The sequence below is a fragment of the Kogia breviceps genome, chromosome 20, assembly GCF_026419965.1.
Source record: "Kogia breviceps isolate mKogBre1 chromosome 20, mKogBre1 haplotype 1, whole genome shotgun sequence".
Taxonomy (NCBI): Eukaryota; Metazoa; Chordata; class Mammalia; order Artiodactyla; family Physeteridae; genus Kogia; species Kogia breviceps.
The window spans coordinates 5785758-5811699 of record NC_081329.1 but is presented as its reverse complement, the minus strand read 5'-3'; the positions used below and the strand labels follow the sequence as shown (position 1 = coordinate 5811699).

Below are 25942 nucleotides of genomic sequence, written 5' to 3'. Positions count from 1 at the left end.
ACTGTTGCCTTCTAGGGTGCTACGGTGGATGGAAGCCTAGTTTATGTTAGTGGGCGAGCCTGCTCTTTCCCAGCGTGAGTGATACACGGGGTACTCTGGGCGAGAGCTACTTGAACGCCAACATAAATTGATCAGTGAGGGCCTCTACCATCACTGCAGTAGCGTCAGCAAAGCTGGACACTGCAGCCCAGACCTCTGGGAAAGGATGCAACGCATAATCTCCACTAAGGCACGCTCTCCACCTGCACGGGCGGGCGTGGGGGCTGCACAGGCACCCTGTCAACCCCCACCTCAGTCACTGAGGCGCTTCACGGGAAGGCGGCGTCACGCACAGGGCAAGATGCACCCTCGCTTTGCTTCAGCGTTTGCTAGCGAATCCGTACGGCCCCACATCGGGAACAACGGGGCATCCTGGCTTCCGTGGCTCCTGGGCCTGTAAGGCACGTCGCCCAATCAGGTAGAGAGACCTGCCATGGCATTCCAAGCGTTCTTGTCTTCACGGGCACTACCAAGTCTCAGCCAGTCAAGGTTTCGTCACACAGGTTCCCCAAAAGGGGGAACTTTCTCCAATAAAAAAGGATGGATGCGGGGAGAGCTGGAGCTGCTCATATACACGTTAGTCTTCAGGGTAAAGGCATCTGTGTTCGTCAGGGTTCCCTAAAGAAGCAGAACAACAGGATGTGTGTATATGTACAGAGGAAGATTTATTTTAAGGAACTGACTCATAGGACTGTGGAGACTTAGTGAGTCCAGCATCCAAGGGGGAGGCCTACAGGCTAGAGATACAGAAGAGAGTTGCAGTTTGAGTCCAAAGGCAGTCTGCTGGAAGGATTCCTTTCTTCTCGGGGGAGGTTCGTCTTCCTTCTATTAAGGCCTTCAGCTAATGAGAGGAGGCCCACCCACATTATGCAGGGCAGTCTGCTGTATTCAGAGTCCCCTGATCTCAATGTTGTGTTGTCTATATTTTATTTTCTGTATATTATGATGGTTCGGTGGTTTTTTTTTTAAAGCAACAAACAAACAAAAAACCCAAAACAAAAACACACCTGTCTGGCTGGGAAGAAACTGCCCCTCCTGGCGTTAGTCAATGCTTAGAGCCAAGGGTCCAGCTGGGAGCGTGCATTTGCGGTGCCAGCCACGCAGCCCGGAGCCAGGCCTCCTCTGTGTGGCTCCCACTTTCCAGATGACATTCCTCTGCCTGCATCATGCCAGGGCAACTAGAGAAAGCTAGGTACCTGTGACTTAAAGCTCACCACAATTATTCAAACTAGCCGATCCTCAACTAGTTCCCTATCCGGCCTTGTTTTCCCAGGGAAACCCTAATAAAGGTTCTGGACTCTGTCTCCTTCCCACACTCCTGTTTCCCCATGTGGCCCTGTGAGGTGTGCCCTGCCTCCCATCTCTAGGACCTGTGAGGATAATGAACTTCATCTTCCTGAGCCTCTCCTCTGGCTCCTCTTGTGGCCTCACCTGACTGACCATCTCACAAAAGAACACAAAACAAATGTTAATCTCACCCCGAAATCACCTTCACGGAAACACCCCCATTAATGTTCAACCAAATATCTGGGTACCGTGTTCCAGCCCAGTTGGCACAGAAAGTCAATCATCAAGGAATCTCGAATGCCACCTCAGAGGAAGTCATTCTGCTGGGCAGACATCCCACATTTGTACCTGAAAACAAAGATCTCTTATCAGCATGACCTACCCATGTCAAGGTTCCCACTTGATTTTCCCTGTCAAAGAACAAGCTTATGAGGAAACAGGTCTTCCAACAGAATAGCTTAGGAAACACACTCTTCCTACCTAGAACACAACTCAGATCTTTACCCTTAACTGGGAACACACAACCGAGAAAAAGGAGACACGTGAGGCCAACCAGAGGCATGATGGAGAAAGCCACGTTAAACAAATACAAATTCCCTCTGAGAAAGTACTGTTCGTCCCGGAACAAAAGAGAACTTGTAAAAATTGTTATTAGTATCATCAAATGGATGAAAGGAGATATTGTAGTCATACAGTGCTAATAAAATGTCCTGGGCAAAACTCAAGAGAATGCAAAGAAGACAGTCACTTATGGATTGTTGACAAAATAAAGTTTTTTAGTTCAGTGCAATATTTAATAAAGCACAGAAGTGTTGTGATGTCTTTAAGAAACATTTCCATCCAAAATGGTTAATAACCAAAAAGAAAATCTGACATTTATATGAAGGTCCCCTAAGTTCCCCAAGTTCCCAGAGACCACAGAAGCTGGTGGAGCCACCGGAAGGACAAAGTCCTAAATGGTGACGTGGAGCAAGTCACCTCCTGAGCAGGAACATCCATGGTATGTTCCCACATGAGCTAGAAAAGAACGTCTAGGGTGCTAGGTCGCTAACCTTTGAAAGTTTACTTGTTATTGTAGCCAAAGTGGCCCTAACTATTAGACATGGGTCCATACGCAGCCTCTAACCCAAGACTGATGAAATCCCCAGCTGATAACTCCACGGACCTAAGGACCAAGCAGAACAACCTGAAAAAGGAGATTTGAGTTCTAGGATGGATTTCTGTGGGTGGAAGGGACCCCATGTATTGGATTGTAGGCTAAACAGCTGAGTAAATTTCACAAGATAATAATGTAATACACACACACACACACACACACACACACACACACACACACACACACACAATGTTTAACAGCCTCTGCAAAACATCTCCGTGACGTAACCGTGGTCCAAATATAAAATTATTTCTTACTTTTCAACCCTTAGAATCAACTACAGGCGATGCACCGAAGATTTCTTTAAGGTTACAGAATAGAAAACAGTTGTTACTGATATGGCCGCATCAATGGATAACACAGCACTTGGAAGGTAGATGGGGAAGGAGAGACAGGGAGAGGCGTCTTGTTGTACATGGTGGGTAATCAGGGACATCGTCTAACGTTGTTGCATGAGAAATAGATATAGACGTGCTATGTCCTCCCAAAATGTACACGTGGAAGCCTAATCTCCAATGTGGTAGAACTTGGAGGTGAGGCCTTTAGGAAGTGATTAGATCACGAGGTGGAGTCTCTTGAATGGAATTCTCATAAGAAAGGACAGGAGAGATGGTCTCTTTCTCTCTGCCATCGAGGGGAACAACAAGAAGGCAGCTGCCTACAAGCCAGGAAGCAGCTCTCGCCAGAACCTAACCACGCTGGCACCCTGGTCTCCAACTTCCAGCCTCCGCAACTGTGAGAAATAAAATGTTTCTGGTCTAAGTCACCCAGCCTACGGTATCTTGCTATAGCAACCCGGACTAGGACAATGAGTGTATTATATAAAGGCATAAACTAAACCAATAAAATAACTAGAAATAATGACATGCCCTCTTACTTGGACATAAGAGGGGGAGGGGGTTGGGTGGGATCAACTAAATCTTCGTGGTTTATGGGATAACAGACGGTGTTTAAAGTTAATAAGTGAAAACAAGAGGTGCAAGCGTGTCACTCAGAAAAGGAGCAGAGCTGAACGGGAAAACGGTGAAAGGTAGTTGCTTCCTGTTATAAATACTTTTTAAGAATTTAGTTTTCATAAGATACATGAACAGTTTTTGTAAAATGTACGCAGAGTGTCAAATGTATCTTTTGAAGATGTAAGACATTACTGTTGCCCAATGGAAAAACCAAGGCCGTGTGAACCCGCGCCCCTCCTCAGAGCAACTTCAGAAGCGCGTCAGTGTTGGTTTCCCGTATTGGCATCCTGTGGAAGAATGGCCTGCTCCTAGGAGGTATGTGCTGAAGTATCTAGGGCTGAAATGTCATGATGCTGGCAACTCCCTCTGTAATAGCCCAAAGCCAATAAAAGTTGCAAAGCGATTACAACTGGTGGATCCAGAGGGAGGGTGTACAGGTACACTCTGTACGATGCTTGCCTGTATGTGTCCGGCTGAAGCTTTTCAAAATGAAAGTTGGGGGGGGAGGGATGAAAAAAAATCATCAGAACCAAGACTTTCGATGTAAGAGAAGATTCATATAAAGTTAAAAGGTCATATTAAAATCCCGTAGTCTTAAATTTGAATTGGGATTATCACTATAAAACTCTGGCTTTGTTCCCTCTTGACAAAAGTGTGTATTCCTCAGCCCCTGCACCTAAAAGTGCAGTAACAATGAGCACCCCTAGCACACAGGCCAGGGGTCACTACTCCTTCCCACGAGAAAGAACCAGGATGTCTTACAGAAACAGAAGAGCCCAGGTCTGGAGCACAAGATGTACAAGATGAGCCAGGGGTATGTTGTTGTGCTTGAAAGTAGGGAAGCTACAAAGGCTGATGGGTCACATCTGTAGAACACTGGCTCCAAACTCACGGGGACTCACTGGGCAAGGATGGAACATCTTTCATCACAGCAGGGAATAATGACTACAATTGATTAAGTATTTAAAACATATGAACACATTAAACATATAAAAGTATAATATTAAATTACATTTTAAACACATCAAATATATGAGGTCAGAATGATACTTAAGAAACAATATCACTTATAATTGGAGCTTGTTAAGGTGCCAACTTATCACTCTGGAAATGGGTACATAGGAGAAAAGATCAAGCATTTATTCTGCCCTTCCAGTACAAACTGTATTTTAGGATAAGCAAGCATTCTATGAAGGAAATATCTTATTTATAGAAAATTTCCAGCTAATAAATGAAGAAGGGATTGACCAATGGAATATTTCCTGCCATATCAGTAAACAAAGGACGTCACAGTCATCAGCTATTGCAGCCCTCCAACAACCGCTCAAGGAAGCGATCCGTCAAACCCAGAGCATGAGACGTTATATAGGAAAAATGACCTAGTTTCTCCAACAAACTCAAAGGCATGAGGAAAAATAAGAATTACTATGACAGAAAAAGAGAGGAAAGAGGTGACGCAACCAATGGGTGGGCCTTGTTTGGATTCTGTATTGAACAGACCAATTGCAAGAAAACATTTCTGAGCTGGTCAGGTAAATTTGAATATGGCCTAGGTAATATCAAAGGTTTCTTATTGATTTAATTAGGGGTGGCAGTTATGTTGGAAGAGAAAGAGTCTCATCAGTTAAAGATGCTGACTGAAGTATTGATAGGTGAAATGACATGATATCTTGGCTTTGCTTTAAAACACTCCAGCAAAAAGAAATGAAATAAAGAAATAAAGAAATGAAAAGTACGGACCTGAAAAAGGATTTGTAAACTGTTGAGAAATACTGAAGCTAGGAAATAAGAATATTGGGATTCATTATATATTTCTGTACATTTGATACATCATAAGTGAAAATTTTAAAAAGGCAGGAAGAAGAAAGAGAAAGAAAGAAAGAAAAGAAAGAAAGGAAGGAAGGGGAAGGGAGGGAGGGAGAGAGAGAGGGACAGAAAGAAAGAAAGAAAGGAAGGAAGGAAGGAAGAAAGAAAGGAAGGAAGGAAGGAAGAAAGAAAAGAAAGAAAGGAAGGAAGGAAGGGAGGGAGGGAGGGAGGGAAGGAAGAAAGAGTGGGGAGAAAGGAAATGTCAGGGTTTATCATTATAACTGCCCCTCTCCCATTTTGGCCAGCACAGTTTTTCTCTCTTGAAGCCTTGGTTTGAAAGTCATCAAAATGGTTATTGTTGGTTTTTAAATTTAGTTTGTTAAGTGAAAAGAAAGGATGAGAGTGGAGGTATAATGTAATATGATGGGGGGAAAGATGCTTTGTCTTAGTACGAATTTCTTTTGCTGGAACTTGCAGGGAGTTAGAAGCCTGGTGAACCGGACAGTCAGTGGCACGGCCCTCCCGCTGCAGCTCTTTTAAAGAATGTTTCCACAAACATAAGTCCCAGACCTTCTGCATCAGTGACCCCTGATGCCACTTCTATTCAATGACTCACTGGTTGTCACCATGTAGGATTAGATCATGATGTCAGCGGTTTAGCACATGGGTCTGCAAACATCTTCTCTAAAGGGACAGATAATAAATAGCTGCAATTTTGCCAGTCATGTGGTATCTGTCACCACAGAACTCTGCCACTGTAAAGAGAAAGAAGCCATGGATAATACATACACAAACGGGAGTGGCTGTGTTTCAATAAAACTTTATTTACAAAAACAGACAGCATGGCAGATTCGGTCCAAGGGCCACAGATTTCCAACCTCTGGTGTAGGAGACTATGCTGATTCTGTCCAATGTTTAGACTGAGAACTACCACGGAAATGGGTGTTTCTAATAAATATATACATATTTCTAATAAATATGTATATATTATTACATATGTATATAAATTTACATATATAGGGAATGTGTGTGTATATATATATATATATATATGCTTGTACTTCCTAAAATATTGAAAAATAATAATTTGTAAAATCATAGTATTATGAAGGCTTAGAAGTAATACCTAACTCCCCAGCTTTTATTTCCCCTGACAGATCACAGGCTAAACACAGCTTACAGACAAAAGCCACCTAAGGTCTCTATTACTGTAAGTCCCGACGCTTGGACAACAGGTCGTGATGGGAATTAGGTCCCCTTTCAGTGGGGTGCACGGCCGCACCGCTCGGGCAGGCCTGAGAGAGCGCGCTCTCCTCTGACGAAGCTCTCCTACCATTACTGCTTTGATCAAGGTTGTCCTACCCCAACCAAACCCTGACGATTCACAAACATAAGCAGAAGAACATTTTCCTGTCACAATCAAACAAATTACAAAACAGTAATGAGACAAAAAATTGCTTAAAATACCACTCTTCCGATCAAATCTGCCGTTGACCTGTCTTTCCCTCCTACTTCTCCAGTCCTGGATGGCCCGTGTACTTTTTTTCAGAATCGCACTCATGGCATATGTGCCGTTCTGACTCCTGGGTACAGTTTAGGTCCACGGCCCACCTGCCCCACCCCTGTGGCCTCATCAGAACCACCATCCTACCCCTCTTCAGTGAGTACAGAGCACTGCGTGTCCCCCCCCCCCAATCATCCTGGGGGCAGATTTACATCCTCTCCTTCTCCTTAGGTTAAGGGGCAACATAACCCCCCTCCTAAGGGAGAGAAGGGAGGGGTCCTTTAAGATCCAGAGAGGGGGTTTCCTGGAGTAACTTTAGGAGATGCTGGGCGAGAGGTGACCTGTGTAAGGAAAGGCTGCTGAGTTCTGCAGATGCTTGAGGGATGTAAAGGGAAATGTTTTCATCTAGAGCAGCCCTTGCCTGGAGCGCACCCAACCTGAAGGCTGATTGCAATCCAGCTATTTCTAACCAACTAGAACTGGTCAATGACTCAGAACCGGGAGTGACCCAGTGTGACAGCACCTCACGCACCTAAATTCAGACTCTTCTGACTGATGAACAGCGTGGCTTGTTTCAATGAACCGAGTGCAGACTAACAGCGTCATGGCGCCGGTCCAGAGTGCAGACCTCAGTCATTCATTAGCACAGTCTCTGTGAGCTCACACCTGCCTCTGGACGTAGTAGACCTCCTAATCTTCCCTCTCTGAACATCCCAGGGACCTGATTCACTGGTGTGGATTATGGTATTGACAAGCAAACAGACTTGAGGGCCCCTGCAGTGGTCATTGTGCACAAGAACTCAAAGAAGAGGAGGAGATTCCAGGACAGGACAGGAGAGAGGCTCTCCTCAAGAGGCAGAGCACTGTGGTTCCGTCCGGAGCTCACCAGCTGCGGATGGGACCAGATGGGACCAGAGACCCAGCACGGCGCTGGGAAGCGGCCCCCTCACCGTCAGCCTCCCTCCCGGGTTCGCCCATCACTCCCTGGTCCTGGGGGCAGCTGAAGAGACCACGACAGGATGGCTGTGGGGGTGGCAGGAGCTACCCATGGAGTCCACTTGAGATGTCGTGCTTTTGTCACTTGTCAGAGAAAGAGGGGTCGGGTCAGACACGTGCGCCCTGGAAGCAGAGTGAGAGACTCCGCTCCAGCCCTGCGGGCTCCCCCGGTGGCCCCGCGGGTGCTGAGAGGGGCAGGCTGCCCAGCCCCACACCTGCATCACCAAAGCTGAGGAAAAGCAGAGTGCGGACTTCGGGGCTTTAGTTCCGGCCCAGTGACTCTGCCTATGGAAACCGGGCCACAGTGCGGTTAGAGACTCCCTGTCACCCAGGACCTCGGTCCCGGGACAGCAATCACGCAGTGGCCGCCGCTCCACCACGTTCGCCATTCACCCCCGAACTATTCCTGCCTCTGCACTGCCCGGAGTTTGGGATCCACCTGTCCTCTGTGCCCAGGTCGGTTTCTTTCACCATCTCCTCACACTCTGCGGTCGGTGAGTCCAGCTCCCTCAGATGCGCCGGGGAACGGCCGGCCCCAGCACCCAGGACCCACCACCAAAGCAGTTCACACGGAAATCCAGGTGGTGTTAGAGCCACACGCTGATTTCTGAGTCACAGAGACCTGGGTCTCTGGACAGGCAACGTCACTGATGCTTGGCTCCCTCGAGAATACAAAAAGGGCCAGGATAGATCTACCCCCAGGGTTGATGTGAGGCCTCGGTGGGCTAACTCGCGTGTACCACTGGCGCAGCACCGGTGCAGCCCAATCGCTGACACACGGCGACGACAGGGACCCGGGGATGCAGCTCTCTTCCCTGTGCTACAGGCCTTATTCCTGGAGGTGTAGCCGTCGGAGGGAGATGTGTCATCCTGTTGTCCAGCAGGTCAGTGAAAAGGAGCCTGGCCAGCCCAGCTTCACACGGCCCCTCCTGTCACTAACAAGCCGGTCCTTCCGCTTCTGTGGGTTGAAGAGCTTCCCTCCGTGGCGCAGTCTGACTCAGGGCTGAATCAGAACACGTGTGCAATGAGACTCAGAAGGTCTCAGAGCTACAGAAAGAGCCATTACACAGTTCACGCTGAGAAGGGCCTCAGAAGCCATTCACGGTGCAGAACGGGGGAGGGCACCTGGGCTAAACCCCTTGTCCGCCACCTCCCAGCCACGCCTCCTTGGAAAGAAAGAAGGAAGGAGGGGAGGGAGGAAGGAAAGAAAGAAAGGAGAGAGCGAGGGAGGGAAGGAAGGAACAGAAAGAAAGAGAGAAAGAAAGGAAGGAAGCAAGAAAGAGAAAGGGAGAAAGAAAAAGAGAGAAATAAAGGAAAAGCAGGGGGGTGGGGGGAGAGAGAAAAGGCATGAGTTTTAGTCTTGTTGCAATGATTATTCTTTTCTCTTCTTTTATAAGCAACATCCTGACTGGCCATTTGCCGTAACAAAGGACACAGTCACAGAGGACTTTCCAAGTCCCTTAACCTACGGGGTCACTTACACTCCTACAAGCCCTGTCCCTCAGGAGCCGTCCTGCTTCACCCTCCCGGGTCCGGATCCGGGTCCAGGTCCAGGTCCGGGCGCGCTCGCATTTCACGCGAGCGAGTGCACGTCTGCACGGGGCGGCACTGACCTCTCCTGCTGTCATCGGAAGAGCCGCTTTGACGTGGGCTCTTACAATATTTGCACTTGAGCCTGCTCCACAGGATCAAACTGTCCCTGTGTGTTTTGGTATGACTCCCTCAGGGTCCTCTCCCCGTCTCTGCACTTGCCAGCGAACAGCCCTGGTAGCTACCACTGGACCAAGGAAAGAAGCGGAAGCTGAACACTCTGCGAGGAGCCGGGGCTTCTGAACTGCCCTCGGTGGCCCTCCCTCTCCGTGGCTCTGCGTCCACACCGCCCGCCAGGCCCTTCCTATGTCAGTGTCGACAGTCACGGCCTGCTCGCTATTCTTTCTTTTTTACGGCACGCTTGTAAAGGAGCCACAGGTCTGAAATTCTGCCTGTTACTAACTCTGCAGTTTCGAGCGAGCAGCTGCGTTTCACCGGCTCACGGGTCCCTCTGTCCAGGCTCTTTGCAGAGGCTCAGGGTCCGTTGCCACCTGGTCCCAAGGAGAAGTGGGCCCAGGCTTTCCCTCCTCTGGCGCCATCTAGAGACAAATAAGTGTAACCTGGGTGCCACCTGCCAACAGCATCCTTTGGCTCTAGGGCTTTCTCAATAAGCTGAAAGGCAAAGCTCTGAACGATCAAGTCTCCATCTTCTAACTTTCCAAAACCAACTCCCTGCTGCTTCTCGTTCAGGACCTTGAGGAAGACACATTTCAGACCACTGAGGGACCTGATGGATTCCCAGCAGTCAAGTCTGAATAGCTTTGTCTGAAGAACACAGAGAGTACAGACACTTGCTGGGACGGTAGGTCTGCAGCCACGAAGGTCTTGCCGTCTCCCTCCTGCTCCAGTCTCTCGATGGGGCTGGCCGTGCGGCTCATTTGCCGAGGAACGGACGGAGTTCCGTAGGCTCCCCTCGTGCTCTCCCCACAGGGGCCGCCGTTGCCCTGGAACAAGAGCTGAGGGCTGGAGCTGCTTTGGGTGCAGGTGCCCTGCCTCTCTGGCTATCTGGGTCGAGTCCGGAGATTAGATACACCATGAGAAACGCAGTGGCACGGCATGGGGGCAGTCAGAAACACGTCCTCCTCTGGCCCTTGGCAGCGGGCGGCAGGGAGAAGCAGCGAGATGCTGTAGGAGAAGCAACGAGGGCCCTGAGGTTCAGAGCCTCAGGAAACGCCCATGATTTTTCGGCAGCTGCATCCCAGCGTCGATGCGGGCCGGAAGCCTAGTCCTGCCCCGGCTGGAGGTGTGTCACTTTCCCTGGAGGCAACCCAGTGCCTCCCAAATATTTCTGGGCTCTGGGAAGAGCCCACACAGAGGCTCATGTGACAGGTGACTAATAGTTAACGTTTATAAATCAGACTGCCGAATAAGCTGTGTCCTATCCTCCTCCCCCCTCCCCCTCCCACGGAACAGATACACATCCATAGCAAGCTGGACGGCCAGGTGAAACCGGGATCCAGCTACGCCTCTCCTCGGGTAGACATCAGCACCCGATCAGAGACACGCTGTGCTGCTTAGAGGAAAACTATCTGCACATCTACAGGCCACGGGACTTTCTAGTAGATTCCAGACCTGCTCAGACTTCTCCCTCCTGCAGTGACGCTTCACCCTCGTACCGGTGACTCTTTCCTCTCTGGGTCTAGGAGCACCTGCCTCCCCCACGCATCGAGATACGTCACCTGAGCCAGGGGAGGACGCACGGACACGCCGGAAGGAAGTGTCTCCGGCACCTTGCCTGCTGCAGCAGCTTTGAGCTGCTCTCTTGGCGGGGAAAGGGGGGCCCATGCTTGCTGTGGTGGAAGACTCTGGAGCAGAAACCCCAGGAGTGAGGACGGCTGTCATCGCACTCAGCAAACCCGCGGCGCGGCTTTACCGTATGAAACAGGGGATTGCAAAGAACGTAAAACACGGCCCGTGCCTTTGGTGACCTTCCTCTGCCCTTGATGATATAATCCTCCTCTGTGTGCCTGGACTGGGAACACTTTTCACTTCACTTTAAAACTCGTGCGACAATAATCACCCATCCGAGAAACAGACCTTTCATTCACACGTGGTAAAAGGGGGAGAAAATAGAGCGCCTGGCGTTCCTGGGGGCTTTTTAACAATGAAAGTCATGGAAAGCTCTCCTTCCTCCTGCTCTCTGGAACTAACAGATCTATCTGGCCATTTGCCTGTGGGAACAGCCGACTGCCAGCTCGGATACCACGATGAACATCAGTCACATTCTCCTCTGCCAGACTTCGCCTGTGCAGCCTTGGGAGACACGCTCTCCTGGGAAGGAGAGCCCCGTGAGAACCAGATCATTCAAACCAGGGCCCAGTCTCCCAGTTTGAGCTTCAAAATCGAGGCGGACCCTCCGCTTCCTGATCCTTTCCCTGGCATCACCAGGCAAGAGGCCACCGTGTCCCTGCCGGGGGTCTGTATGCTCCAGGGCTCCCACCGTCCCGGCCTGGAGCGAGAGGCAGCTCCGGAGGCTTCTCTGGGCGTAGCTGCCACTCTGGTGGGTGACGCTTGGCTGCCACCGCCTGGCGCAGACGCACCGCTGTGACCACCAAGCCTTGCTCCCCGGACCCCTTTGCCAACAGAATGGCAATTATCTGAAAGTCGGTGGAGCAAGCTGAGTAAGAGCCACCACAGTGCCAGGTCCTAACCTCTGGGTCCTGTGAGTGTGACCGTATTTGGAAAAAGCGTCTTCGCAGATGTGACCCAGGTGAGGATCTTGAGACGGGGAGAGGATCCTGGATTCTCGCTGGCTGTGCCCCGAATGCCAGCGCATTTGGCATAAGAACGTGGCACAGCAGGTGAGACCCGCTCGAGAGGAGGGGACGATGGGACCACGGAGGCCAGGATGGGAGCGACGCGGCCACACGTGACGGATGCCAGCGGCCTCCAGAAGCTGGAAGCAGTGAAGAAAGATCCTCCCCTAGAGCCGCCGGGGGCAGCGTGGCCCCGCCAACAACTTGACTGCAGCCCCAAACTGACTGCAGATTCCTGGCCTCCTGAACTCTGAGAGAATAAATTCCTGTGGTTTTAAACCACCAAGTTTGAGGTGAGTTATTACCTCACCATCAGGAGATGAAGACAGCCTCCAAACCCAGAAAGAAGTGACTTCACATCCTGGTGGAGAAGGATCCCATGTTGTCCCGACTGGCTTATCAGAGCAAATGGTCACACGGAAGGCATGCATCCACTCTTCTGGAGACCACCGTTACGTGACAAACCTGCTTATACTCCAGATTGGAAAGACAAAGGCACCTCACATAAATGTGCAAGAGAACATGCAGCTGGGATACCTTCCCCAAGCATTTCCAGGGTCTCCCCAATTTCCAAAGGGAATCTAGAACCACACACACCAGCCCCACTGCACATGTTGAAAGTATTACTACAGCTATTAGTACAAAAGCAAGCTCCATCCCCAGCAGGGCCTCAACAACCCTCTCAGTGCCCCCATCGCGGCCAGGCCACACCGGGGCACGGAGACAGCGCCCCGGCCTGGAGCCCCAAATCACGCACGGTGCCGGCCAGCACGCCTGCAGCTGCAAACAACCGGAAACTCGGCTCAGATTGGGTTAACCAAACCAGGGCTGCTGTCTGAAAGATCCAGAGTAGGAAGGCCAGGCTCCAGGGTCTCTGGGTCCAGTGCAGACCCACTGTCACCAAGAACCTAGTGTATTTTCACCAGGGTCTGATTTATTCTCCGACCCACTTCCTTACAGTCGCGAGATGGCAGCTAAAATCCTGGGCAACGTTGGTTTTATTTGTACCCTTGCAGAGAAAAAGAGCTTCTCCTTCTCCACCAACTGAACAAACACAACGGACTTCACGGTAATGGAAGTCTGCACCGCAGCCCGTGCCCAGTAATCACTGTGACCCGGGGAATGTGCTGTCCGCTTTGCTGAGGCCTAGGTTAGGGGTCCAGTCTGGAACAGCCCTGCAGTCGGGTGGGGGTGTCGAGCATGCAGCCTCGGAGCGGGGAGGGAGGCTCTTCCCACCTAAACAGTGTGGGACACGGGGCAGGAGTGGGGCAGCTCCGTTGGCACGCGTCTCACGGACAGATGGGGGTCTTTCTGTTATAACTGGGATCGTCACGTTTCTGGACCACGTGCCTCTTGCGCAAGCGCCCGGAGACCTACAAGCAGAGGCTGCTCCAGCCCCGCTAGCTCGTGGGCCTCGGCCGCCGGCTCCCTGCTTTCCTCCTCACCGCCCAGGACCCTCCATGAGGCGCCTCTGCTCTCTGCTCTTGGCTTCCTGCATCCTCCTCGCTCCATTTGCCTCAGGTAAGCCTTGGAGCCAGGCCTGGGTGTGGGGGGGGGGCATGGGGGTCGCATGCCCAGGGAATGGGGACCAAGCTGTACCGGGGAGCGGGTCAGGGTCTAGAAACCAGAAATAAATTTGAGCATCAGCCAAAGAGAATGTCTCGGGGGAAACGCTCATCTCTTTCTTGACTGACTGGCACACGGCCCCTCAGCGTCTCTGTAGACTGAGAGGGAGGGTCGTTTCCCGGGAACGAGGCCCCGGGCGGCGGGGAGAGAGTGAACTGAGCGTCTCTGCCGTGCTCCCGGGACGGCAGACGTGGCTGCAGCTGGAGCAGGCCTTGGGGAGCGGTCCCAGGTCGGGGGGTGTGCCCGGGAGCGAGCTCGCTGTGGGAGGAAGCTGGCTCCGCGCCTGCTGGCAGTGTGCCTTCAGGCGCGCGTCCGAACACCCGATCGTGTCCCCTGCAGACCCCAGGGGGGCCCAGAGGCTCTGCTGAGGACCAGTGAGGTAGAGCTCCGGAGAAGCAGCGCGGCCTCTTACTCCTGCCCTCTCCATCCTCTGTGTCCCTGACTTGACTGCCACCACGCCAGCCCTTCCTGAGCCCCGGATGCCCCTGGAGCCGCTGCTCCTTCCATATCTGGCCTTTGTGGAGTCCAGCCTGTCCTGCCAGCCAGGAGGCACGGGCAGCAGTGGAAGAAGGGAGCACGGGCTCCGGGAGAGCCACCGGCAGAGGGTGCCACCCGGCCGGCCGCTCAGGGCGCATCCACGGCCCGGCTTTCACGGGGAGCGCTCTTCCCAGCTGAGCAGCTGGCGCCCACTCTCCTCTCCGCAGCCTCCGGGCCCAGGATAAACGTTAGTGCGCGATACACCGGACACCCGCCAGTTCCTGTTTCGGTGCAAGAAAGAAATGCTGCAAGGGCCGACGAGGACCCGGAGGACAGGAACCCGGAGAATGAAATAGAGCAACTACTTTAACTCTGTGAGTTCTATCGTACAATTTCCCAAAAATAAAGAAACGACCTGGTGCTCGATTTACAAATGGCAATCAATTACTGTGCGTAAGAATATTTGGGAGAGACGTGTGTGTTGAAGCCGAGAGGGAATGATGTGTGCACAGCGGGGGAGGGGGGGGGTATCGGGCACGGGCCTGGTGCACCTGAAACGGGAGATGCTTTCACGTCGAAATGGCAGGTTTTCCGTTACGTGCTACAAGAGAGGTTTCTATAAACATAATGCTGGGGAAGGTAGTTTTATGTGGCCTGTGGTGTGCTTATACCAGGCAGACGTGGGTGCAGGGGAGAAAGCCAGGATATTTAATTAGGAATTTACCTTATTCTGTTTTCCATATATGCTGAGCCATTTTCTGGGTCATTCAAAAGTTTATCAGTTGACTCTGTAAGACCCCATCCCCCAAACTTAATGGTTTAATACAACCACCACCTACTTAGCTCATGATGCCATGATTGGCAAGTGGGCTGAGCTCAGCGGACAGATTCTTCTGGTCTTATCTGGCTGCCTCAGTCACTTTTCATTCCCTCCATGTAAGACTCCCCAGGTGTCCTGGAGGTGACTGTGCATCTGAGGAGGGGAAGTCACAAGGAGCAGCTGTTCCTGGAGAAGCAGCGATTCCCCACCCCGGTGGGCGGACAGCGTGGAAACCCAGACAAGCCCCGGGGACACACCCGTGCCCGCGCTGCACTTTCTCCTGATGGAACTAGAGTCATCCGTCAAATGGTGCTTATCACACTGGAATGTCAAGTTGTTTGTCTGAATCTATTTTAAGTAACTGAGGCAAATTCTAGGAGTAACTTTTAACTACTGTGTAAATAGGAAGCTATGGTAGTAATCTGTATTTGGTGCAAATGTCTGAACTTTTGGAACCTGGCTAAAGGGCCCAGCGCTGTGCTTTGCAGAAGGTCAGCAGTGCCCCGTCCTGAGATGAGGCCCGTGGATTCTGTGGAGTCTTTCGCTGTCAATCATGGTGGGGACACTCCCACGGCTCTGCCTCTTATGTTTCATTAAATGTTAGTATAAAGCTTTGTTTTCAAAATTTCTTTCAATTCTAATAAAGTTCTACAGAATAAGACATGCTGTAAGTGGTTTTTATCTCTAAGCCTTGAAGATCATCTTAATGTCTATTTTTACTGATCAACTCTTATGTAACTGAGAAGACGAGCTTGGGGGGAACCTAAGACTTATTAAAAATATAGCATCTCAGGCCCTCCCAGGTCCACTGATCAGTAGATACACATTGCGCCTTCCACCAGCTGCTCTTTGCCCTTGAGGTACACAGTTCTGCAATCTCTCGCTTTGCTTCTTGAGCACAGGTCTGATTGGATTAGGGCCCCGCCCTAAAGGGCTCACCTTAATCTCACCAGTTTTACCTCTGTGTCCATATACATTCACATTCTGATGAATTAAATGTTAGAGCTTCAACATATGAACTTGGGGGAGGGGAACAAAATTCAGTTTATACAAGTTGGTTCATTCTATTTGTATTTTTATGTTGCAAAAAACTTACTTTAAAAACATCTTTATTAGAGTATAATTGCTTTATAATGGTGTGTCAGTTTCTGCTTTATAACAAAGTGAATCAGTTATACATATACCTATATCCCCATATCCCCTCCCTCTTGCATCTCCCTCCCTCCCACCCCTCTAGGTGGTCACAAAGCACCGAGCTGATCTCCCTGTCCTATGCGGCTGCTTCCCACTAGCTATCCACCCTACGTTTGGTAGGGTATATATGTCCATGCCACTCTCTCACTTCGTCCCAGCTTACCCTTCCCCCTCCCCGTATCCTCAAGTCCATTCTCTAGTAGGTCTGCATCTTTATTCCCGTCTTGCCCCTAGGTTCTTCTGACCATTTTCTTTTTTTTTTTGAAAAACCTTACTTTTCTTAAAATAAAAGAATAATATGCATGAATTAATGGGGACAAAAAATAAGATTGTTTGAGGTGAGGAGGAATGTAAATTGATGGACTCTGCCCTCAAATTGGATTTTAAAAGTGAGAGGGCAGCTATTGGGAATAAAAGGACTTCAAAATTTTAGCTTTTTTTTTTTAAATTCAAATTTAAGGTTGAGTGATACCATAGCATATTTAAATGGTAAGACGAGGGTTCAAAGAGAGGGAGTGGTTTAAAATAAAGTGTACATGTTGTTTTACAGCTCATACAACTCAGTAAGTATCAAAAAAACGAACAGCCCAACCGAAAAATGGGCACAGGACCTGAACAGATATTTTCACAAGAAATTCACACGGTCACAGGCACAAGAAAAGATGCTCAACATCGTTAATCATTAGAGAAATGCACATCAAACCCACAATGAGCTATGACCTCACACCTGTCTGAATGCCTTCATAAAAAATTCTACAGCCGGAAACGGTTGTCCAGGATACAGAGCAAAGGGAATCCAAGGACACTGTTGGTGGGAATATAAATTGGCCTAGTACTATGGAAAAGAGTATGGAGGTTCCTAAAAAAACTAAAAAATAGAACTACTACATGATCCAATAATTCCATTCCCGGGTATACATCTCAAGAAAACAAAAACACTATTTTGAAAAGACACATGTACCCCAATGTTCATACCTGCATTATTTACAATAGCTAAGATATGGAAACAACTTACGTGTCCATCAACAGATGAATGGATAAATAACAAGTGTTGTATATATTCAAAGGAATATTACTCTACCATAAAAAGAATGAAATTTTGCCATTTGTGACAACATGGATGGACTTGGAGGGTCTTATCATTAGAAAAATACGGCAAGCAAAAAAAGACAAATACTGTACGTTATCACTTGTATGTGAAATCTAAAAAACAAAATGAAATAAGAAACCAGAGACAGACTCACAGATACAGAGAACAAACTAGTGTTTACCAAAGGGGAGAGGGAAGGGGGAGAGGAAATTAAAAACATGAGATTATAGAATACTAACTACTATGTATAAAAATAAAAATACCTTAGCTACAAAGATAAATTGTACCACACAGGGAATATTTCATTATAACTTTAAATGAAGTATATATGTTATGAAGTATAATGTTTAAAATAATTAAATCACTATGTTGTACACCTGAAACTATTATAATATTTTAAGTCAACCAGTGTGAAAAATAAAGTGAATTCAATTTAAATTATAACATACATTCTGACGTGGCAGGAGAGAATAGGAAAGGACACGAATGTAGCAGTAAATTTCTGAGCTAAGAGGAAAGGCAATTCCTTTCCTTTTAGACGGAAGATGGCAAAAGTAGTGAATGACAGTAAGAGTACTTTAGATCTTGTGGTGGACAGTATCTACATCCAAAATATAAGTTTCATTTGGGAAATAGGTTACACATAATCTGATGACTGTAAGAGTAAAGGATGAGTCCTTGGAGACTGAGGGGTAATGGCGAAGGTTTAAAATATTTTTTTTAATTGAAGTATAGCTGATTTACCTTAATATATTTGTTTCAGGTGAAATACTCTTTTTAATATGTATGGGAGATGGAATTGAAATACACGAGATAATAGGATTGCCAGGCATTGTATGATACAAGCAAAATGTCCTCAGATACAATGAAATACTCACCATGTCCCCTGGTTTAATTTTTTCCATTTGGGAATCAGGAATTTTAAGCTTAAACAGCCATCTCCACACCGTAAGATTTCCACTCAAATGTATAAATAGATTCCGAATGACATGGAAGGAAAATTATTTACAATAGTTTACTATGTAGGAACATTTGTATGGATTTCCCCACTAACCAAGAAATAAAGTATAAAATTGTCTTCCCATTTTCTGTGCATAGTTAATAGATTCTTAACATGTTCTTGAAAGTACTATGTGGCCAGTGCCTTAAGAGTCATGTTCTGCATCCCAGCAATATATCTTATTTTGTCACCTCATTATTTATATTTCATGTTTTCACAGTTCCTCATCTTGCATTTTATTTTTAATTCCGTATTTCTCCCAGGGAATCCCAGCTTCATTTCCACAGATTCCCAGTGTGTCTGATGCCATTATTCTGAAGACATAGAATGTTTCCCAGTATAGAGAATGCACTCAACAGTGTTTATGGATGAAGAAGGGAATGAATGGATCTTCTCACTATCCCTGGACAATGACCTTACATCTTTGCTCTCCAACACTGTGTGAGGGTTACAATTTCCTATTAGTCTGGAAAATCCAATCAAATTGAACAGGGTGTGGCTCACAGACTGAAACCCTATTAGGGTCAGTAACCTTCTGAGAGGGTGGATCCTGGAATGTAGCCCAGATTGGGTTATAAACTGTTATCCAGGTATAAAGGAAAGTCAGATAAGTGAAGGGATACATTTGTCCAGAGAAGAAGAAGCTGGACAGTTTGGGGCTCTGGAGGAAGAGAAATTGGCTGCTTGCTGTGGAACTTGCCTCAGAATCTATTTGGCTTCACCGGCTCCTGCAACTTGGGGTTTTGGTGAGTCTTCCAAACTGTGAGATGTGAGTTTGTTTCATCCCATGAAAATGTTGTTAAGTCCTATCTGTCTCTAGACACTTGTCTTATCAAAGTAGCTTCTTGTAGTCTCTGAATCATATTGTGTCAACATGTATTTTGCCACCATCATTTCCTACTCTTGACTGTTCATGTCCCTTTTTTCAACTCCAACACTGTTGTCTTGAATCTATTTAGTTATTTTATCTGCCTAACCTAAGCTCCTAAACTTGTGCTCTCCAATATAGTAACAACAAGTCTTATGTGGCTAGAACATTTAAATTAATGCAATTAAATAGCTAAACTTTGCATCCTTGGTAGTGCCAGCCAGACTTCAAGTGTTCTGTCACCACATGTGTGTGGCAGTTTCTGTATCATACAATGCATATGTAGAGCATGTTCTTCATCTTGGAAGGTTCTATTGGCTGTTGATCTACATCTGATATTTTTACTAATTTGTTTCTAAATACTTCATTTTCTGCTTCTCTGAATTAATTTCCTTTTATGGGTTTCATCAAGTGATTTTCATTTCATTTCTTATGTGTCTTGAGATAGGTTTTTATGTTGAAATAATTACCTCAAGGTAAAATAAATCTCTTGAGATATTTATTTTAATTCTTCCCCTAAATTAATAGATGTTAACCTCCTTTGATTACCTGGACATAGCCAGAGTTGCCCAGGTTCCACCTTTTAGATGTAAGGCGGCTCTTGCATATGCCTGGGGTTTCCCTGGATATATAGGGATTTACATATTCCTATTATCAATAGAAGAAACATTCTAAGAGTGAAAGAGAAAGTTTCATTTCCCTCTGAAATTTGTCTTGAAGTCAAAACCAAAGGTAATCCATGGCCAAGTCTTGATTCGTTTTCCTAGATAGCCCCTCCCACCTCGGATTTCCTAGGTGCTCTGGATAATACAATCACTAAATGCTTTTTCTTGAGTGTGTTTATCCACAGTTAGCAGATGCTGGCATTAATCCAGGGCTTCTCTTTTTTTCTGATAGAAAATGCACTTTCACTTTGATTGTGGAGGGAGGACAGGGGAGAAGGAACTTGAGAGCAAATATCTTTAGAAGACATTTCTGTTTCAAGATAGACAGGATGTAATGAGAGGATTGAGTGTGGCTATATGGAGAGGTTTCCCCTATATCTGGGTGATAAACATGAAGAGAGAAATAACAGGGAGCTTCTTCTGATTACTAATGCTAGAGGTCGTATAACAGGTAAAACCTAGGTGATCTTTGTTACCCTAAAGGAATTTGAGCACAGGACACAGGCTGAGCAAAATTTAATGACAGCTGCTCCATTTTGTAGATGTGTAACTCTGTCATATACTCAAGTTTTTGGAACCTCTGTGTGTCATTTGTAAATTGGTAAATAAACCAATTTCCTCCAAAACCTCAGTCATTTTATATTTCTGAGCATCCTTGACACAGAGGGTTAAGACAGTCCACGACCATAACACACAAACTCTCTGGACTTTGACTTTCTGTATTAGCAACCACAGCTCTAGCTTCTTACATGGGATCTGGGAGAGGAGAGACTGCACCGTGTTCTTAGGATGCACCACTGGTTTCTGTTTGCTGGGCTGGGGTCACACCCAGGTGGAGGTGGGGGGCTCCATTTCAGGTAGGTCTGAAAGTTGTGCACAGGACTGGAGTCTCATGGCTTCTTCTCCACCCTCAGATTTGCCTGCTCAGTGCTTGGATTGGTTGTGAGTGAAATCCCGAGAAAGACTCCTGGTGACTGAGTTGTTGACAATGGAGCCTCTGGTGAGTAGCAACGCCTCCTTCTTCTGAAGCTACACCCCGAGTGCCATTAGCAATCGTTCCCTCATTCACACATTCTACCTCTTAGTAATTAAGCTTTTATTCATATTTGATAACTGGAAGGAATGTGTAGGGAGGAGTATTTTCTTAGCTGCTGCACAGAAAGGAGAAACAGTACAGTACGTAGAATAAAATTAGGTTCTCTCACAGATTTTTGAAAAATTGGAGAAAAACCAATCACTAGGCTTCTTTCATCCCTCAGCATGCAGATGAGATTAGATTACAAGAGAAACAGTGATAACTAAGGTCAAGGTCCCTGAGAAGGTCAAGAATGGGAGTCCTCTCACTGCGCAGCGATGGTCAGGCTGGGACTGTCCTTCACTCCAGCCACCTGAGTCCCCGGCTTATGCTTCTGAACCATCTGACCTCAGAGTTTGTTATGAACACCTGAGACCTGTAGTGTTGAGAAAGAGAGCACCTACTGGTACCAAGTTCTGTATGAATCTTGCTCAGTTCCGAGGAACATGAAGGATCCCTTCATGGTTCTCTGACATTGGCATGATTAGCAGAATAATGTTTTGTATTTCACCCAGGTTTGTTAGACAGCAAACCTCTCATACAATAAGATATTGGATGATTCAACACTCATAAGAAGTAATGAAAGCAGTTTCTATCTGGAGAATCAAAGGTTCCTCTGGGGACATAATTTAAACCAATAGTCATGTTTTCAAAGTAGCCCATCATGGTCATTGTTTGTCTCGTCATGAATCTGTAGAGTTCCTTGAAATTAATAGGGAAGAGAGATTGAGTTATGAATATGCAAGTGAATATTTTACTATCAACTGTCTGGAAGTCCTAATTTCCAGGTTATTGAAAAACTTCCCTGTTGTATTATAACACACTTCAAGTGATATTTCTGTGAAATAAAGCTTCATGACGTCAGAGTGTGTAGGTGTCTGTGAAGGTACCTGAAAGGCAGACACCAGCTCAGCGCTGGCACAGAACCGAGGGGAACCCCACACAGAGCGTGATCCTTTACCCACCCAGACCCCATCACTTCCTCATCTCAATCCTCCCACCCTGGACAGTGGTAGGGACTGCTCTGTCTAAACCAGAACATCCCTGATGTTTTAGGAATCAGTGACGTTTGAGGATGTAGCGATCAACTTCACCCAGGAAGAGTGGGTCCTGCTGGACACATCCCAGAAAACCCTGTTCAGAAACGTGATGCTGGAAAATATCACCCACCTGGTCTCCGTAGGTGAGTCTGTCAACACGGATGTACGTGCATGTGTGTTCACTCCATTCATTCACTCACTGAACAAGCATTTAGATCAGCTTCCCTGTGTCCCACTCCAAGTCCTTCCTGATTCTTTGATAGTCCTCATAACTACTTAAAATGAAGACGTTTCTTTTCATGGCACTTTTCATTACCACACTGGAAAGTAATCTTGGCCACATTTCATATCTCTGTGGCTATTCAGTGTTTACACTCAGAACAGAACTGGGGATTCAATGGATATTTTAATGCATAAGTAAATGGATCAAATATTTAAAAAATGATTCTCTGTTTTAGTCACTCCATGAAGGCTTGAGACCAGAGTTGTGTATATGACATAATTTTGATGATTCCTGTAAGGCGTATCCTTACTGGCTCCTGTTTGAAAGTAATATTCAGCCCACTGTAGAGTCTTTTAATCTTTCCCATTTGGAAAACACTGAGGATTCTGTAATCTCTCTTTGAACTTGTGCACAGGCATCAGCAGCTAGAGGGCCTCACTGTGTTTGCTGCTGCTCTGGATTTCCTCCTGGTCTGCTGAAGGACCTTCACTGTTTTGTCTGTTGAAGATGTTGTTGCCTGCACTGACCTTCAGTTATCTCTTTATTTTCCTCTTTCCCTTACCCTGGACTTGAGCACAGCAAAGGGTGATTAGCCCAGACTCAAAATCCAACACTTTTTTTTTTATCAAATAGGGTATCAGATCAGCAAATCAGAGGTGATTTCCCAGCTTGAACAAGGAAAAGAGCTGTGGAGTGAAGTAACAGGATGCCTCCAAGGCCAGAGTCCAGGTAAGAATCAGGGGCCTGTGCTTCACTGAAAAAAAGTTTCAGTTAGTGTGTTAAATCCTTGGAAACACCAAATGAAAGTTTTATGAAGTGAGTATTCTAAACTGGAAGTGAGACAATGAGCTGAAATTCTTCATGTTATCATTCTTTGCATCTACCAGTCACAATTCTCATATTACTTCCTACCATTTTTTATTCTTTGGGGAAAAGGGTGCTTGTGGACTTACTGCAGTTAAACTTTCACATAGTGATTCTTGTCCTGATTGTCCCATTTATTGTGTTTTCCATCATTTGCTGACCCAATGTCTCTCCACCACATTATATTTTTATATTTTAATCCTGTTTTTTCTAATAGACAATGACTTTTAAAGTGTTTCTACTACCTTGAGTATTTCTTTATTATACATTGTTTCTCCAACTAAGTGCCAGCTTTTTAAAGATACTCACATGGACCTTGGTGTTTGTTTACATTTCTATTTCTTTAATGCCATTCTAAATTCTATATTTTTTCCATTTCTTTAGATGGTGAAAGTCCGCTTAGACAACAAGAAATGATATTCATGCAAAGCGTCTACAGGAAGCACATATCTGCCACCATGCCAATGGTAAATTTCATGGGTGGAACACCAGTCATCCAAATGAAGGACCTGGCAGTGAGATAAGTTAGTAATTGAGCACAATTGCCAGTATGTAATTAAGCTGAGATTGAGCTCTTTCTGGGAAAATTTTTGGATAGGCTGAAACCAGTTAAGAAATTAATATGAGCTCAAAACCACAGCATGAAACCTAAGAAAAAAAGTCAGTTACACTAATATTGCTCATCTCATATTCTCTAAAACACACTGAAATCTTCAAAATTAATCTGATATCTGGGTTGGGAAACAATAAAAGAGAATGTTTGTGCCTGTAGGGGAGTAACACAACATGTGTATGCAACTGATACTGGAAACATTTTAACAGGAGACTATTAACAACTGATGCTCTAGGGTGTAAATGTAGAGGCCATGAGTGTCTGCACGGATGTGGGTGATCCAATAACAGCCTCATATCTCCTTCCCCAAACAGGTTCCTCACACGCAAGGGGATCCTGTTGGATGGACTGATTTGAGTGATGAATTTACTCCTAGATCTTCACATCAACATTTATCAGTTCACTTAAGGAGGAAACGTAATGTCAGCAAACAGTGTGGAAATTCACTTAGTCAAGGATCATTCCTTGACGGACAGGATCACATTCACACTAGAGTTAAATCATGTGAATGTCCTCTCTGTGGGAAAGCCTTTAGTCATTCCTCTAGCCTCAGACGACACAAGATGATTCATACTGGAGAGAAACCATATAAATGTCATCTCTGTGGAAGTGGCTTTCTGCAAAGTTCTAACCTTAGAAATCACAAGCGGATCCACACTGGAGAGAAACCATATAAATGTCATGTGTGTGGGAAAGTCTTCAGTCAAAGTTCCTACTTGAAAGAACATGAGAAAACTCACACAGAAGAGAAGCCATATAAATGCTGTCTATGTGAGAAAACTTTTAATCAAATCTCTTACCTTAGAAAACATAAGAAAATTCATTCCAGAGAAAAGCACTATGAATGTCAACAGTGTGGGAAAGCCTTTAGTCAGAGCTCTGGACTTAGTCAGCACAAGAGAATCCACACTGGAGAGAAACCACACGTATGTCTTCTGTGTGGGAAGGCCTTCAGTCAAAGTTCTGAATTGACTCGGCACAAAAGGACCCACACAGGAGAGAAACCCCATAAATGTCAGTGGTGTGGGAATGCCTTCAGTCAATATGCAAACCTGAGAAGACATGAGAGAACCCACACTGGAGAGCAGCCCTATGAATGTCAGTGGTGTGGGAAATGCTTCAGTCACGGCTCTTCCCTGAGACGACATGAGGGAACTCAGCACTGGAGAGAAAGTCAGGAGGGCTCTCAGTAGACGTTCTGACCTGAGATGACATGGCGTCATACACGTGAGGAATGTGGATGGAACACCAGCCATAGCTTTAGCATTTAACCACACCAAGGTTCACACCCACTAAAGAAACTCTGTCTGTAGTCAATATGGACACTCGTTCAGGCATCACACTCCTCAGTCCAGACAGGCATCACCTGTGGATGTGGATCCATATGTGCCCCGTCTCTGTGGCAAAACATTTAGTCATTGGCCTGACCTCAGGTAACTTAGCAGAACTCACTCTGTAAATACAATATGGGTGTTTTTAGCAACAGCTCTCCACGTTAAAGACCCTAGAGCGGTGGTCCCCAACATTTTTGGCACCAGGCACCACTTTTGTGGAAGACAATTTTTCCACGGATGGGGGGCCACGGAGATGGTTCAGGTGGTGATGCGAGCTATGGGGAGCGATGGGGAGCAGCAGATGAACCTTTGCTTACTTGCCTGCCACTCACCTCCTGCTGTGCGGCCTAGTTCCTAACAGGCCACAGACCAGTACTGGTCCATGGTCTGGGGGTTGGGGACACCTGCCCTAGAGGACTTGAGCAGAGGATAACCAACCCCTAGTTCTTCTTTGATAATTAAGGTCAACATGAGCCAACTCCCAGTGGAGAACCACTAAGACTATAATAACTGTTAATAAACATTCAGCCAAGACCAGGCTTGATGTGCACAAGAAACTCAGCGAAAGAATAAATACTAAATCAAGAACAAAGATGAAGACTCTTGAGAAATACGAAACTATGCTGAGCAACACCAAAGCATACTTGTAAATAATTCATATTGGAGAAGTTATTCAATGTAAGGTCATGAGAAATTCTTTATTCATAGAGCAACCTCTCTGGTACATGTGTGCTCAGACTGTACATCACACCTTCAGTGCTCTGAAGGAAGAGAAGTCTTCAGTGATCACTTATTTCTTAGTCAACATAAATTCTTGCACTGAGGATGCAGCAATCCTAAAAATAACAGTGGAACTACAGCTAGATTTCATATCAGAAAAATCTGGCCCTTTGTGTGGGAGGGGGAGCCTCTAAAAGAATCCTTTAAGACACATTCAGGCAAACTGTGATTTGTGGAAATACC

General features: G+C 46.7%; 1 protein-coding gene across 1 annotated transcript; it reads left to right on the top strand.

The window, feature by feature from the left end:
• The first annotated feature begins 20818 nt into the window (after positions 1-20818).
• LOC131747587 (zinc finger protein 705F-like) lies at positions 20819-24838 on the top strand. Its single transcript, XM_067022747.1, has 6 exons — positions 20819-20830; positions 21962-22088; positions 22802-22910; positions 23436-23499; positions 23960-24340; positions 24593-24838. Exons 1-6 carry the CDS (start codon positions 20819-20821, stop codon positions 24836-24838), a joined length of 939 nt encoding a protein of 312 aa, XP_066878848.1.
• Positions 24839-25942: the final 1104 nt, after the last annotated feature.

Bases quoted from the DNA above. Each gene is read 5' to 3' on its own strand.
- LOC131747587 (XM_067022747.1), top strand. The intron at 23,500-23,959 runs GTAAATTTCATG...TTCCCCAAACAG, and splicing joins TATCTGCCACCATGCCAATG to GTTCCTCACACGCAAGGGGA. The intron at 24,341-24,592 runs GTCTTCAGTCAA...CTGTGTGGGAAG, and splicing joins AATGTCATGTGTGTGGGAAA to GCCTTCAGTCAAAGTTCTGA.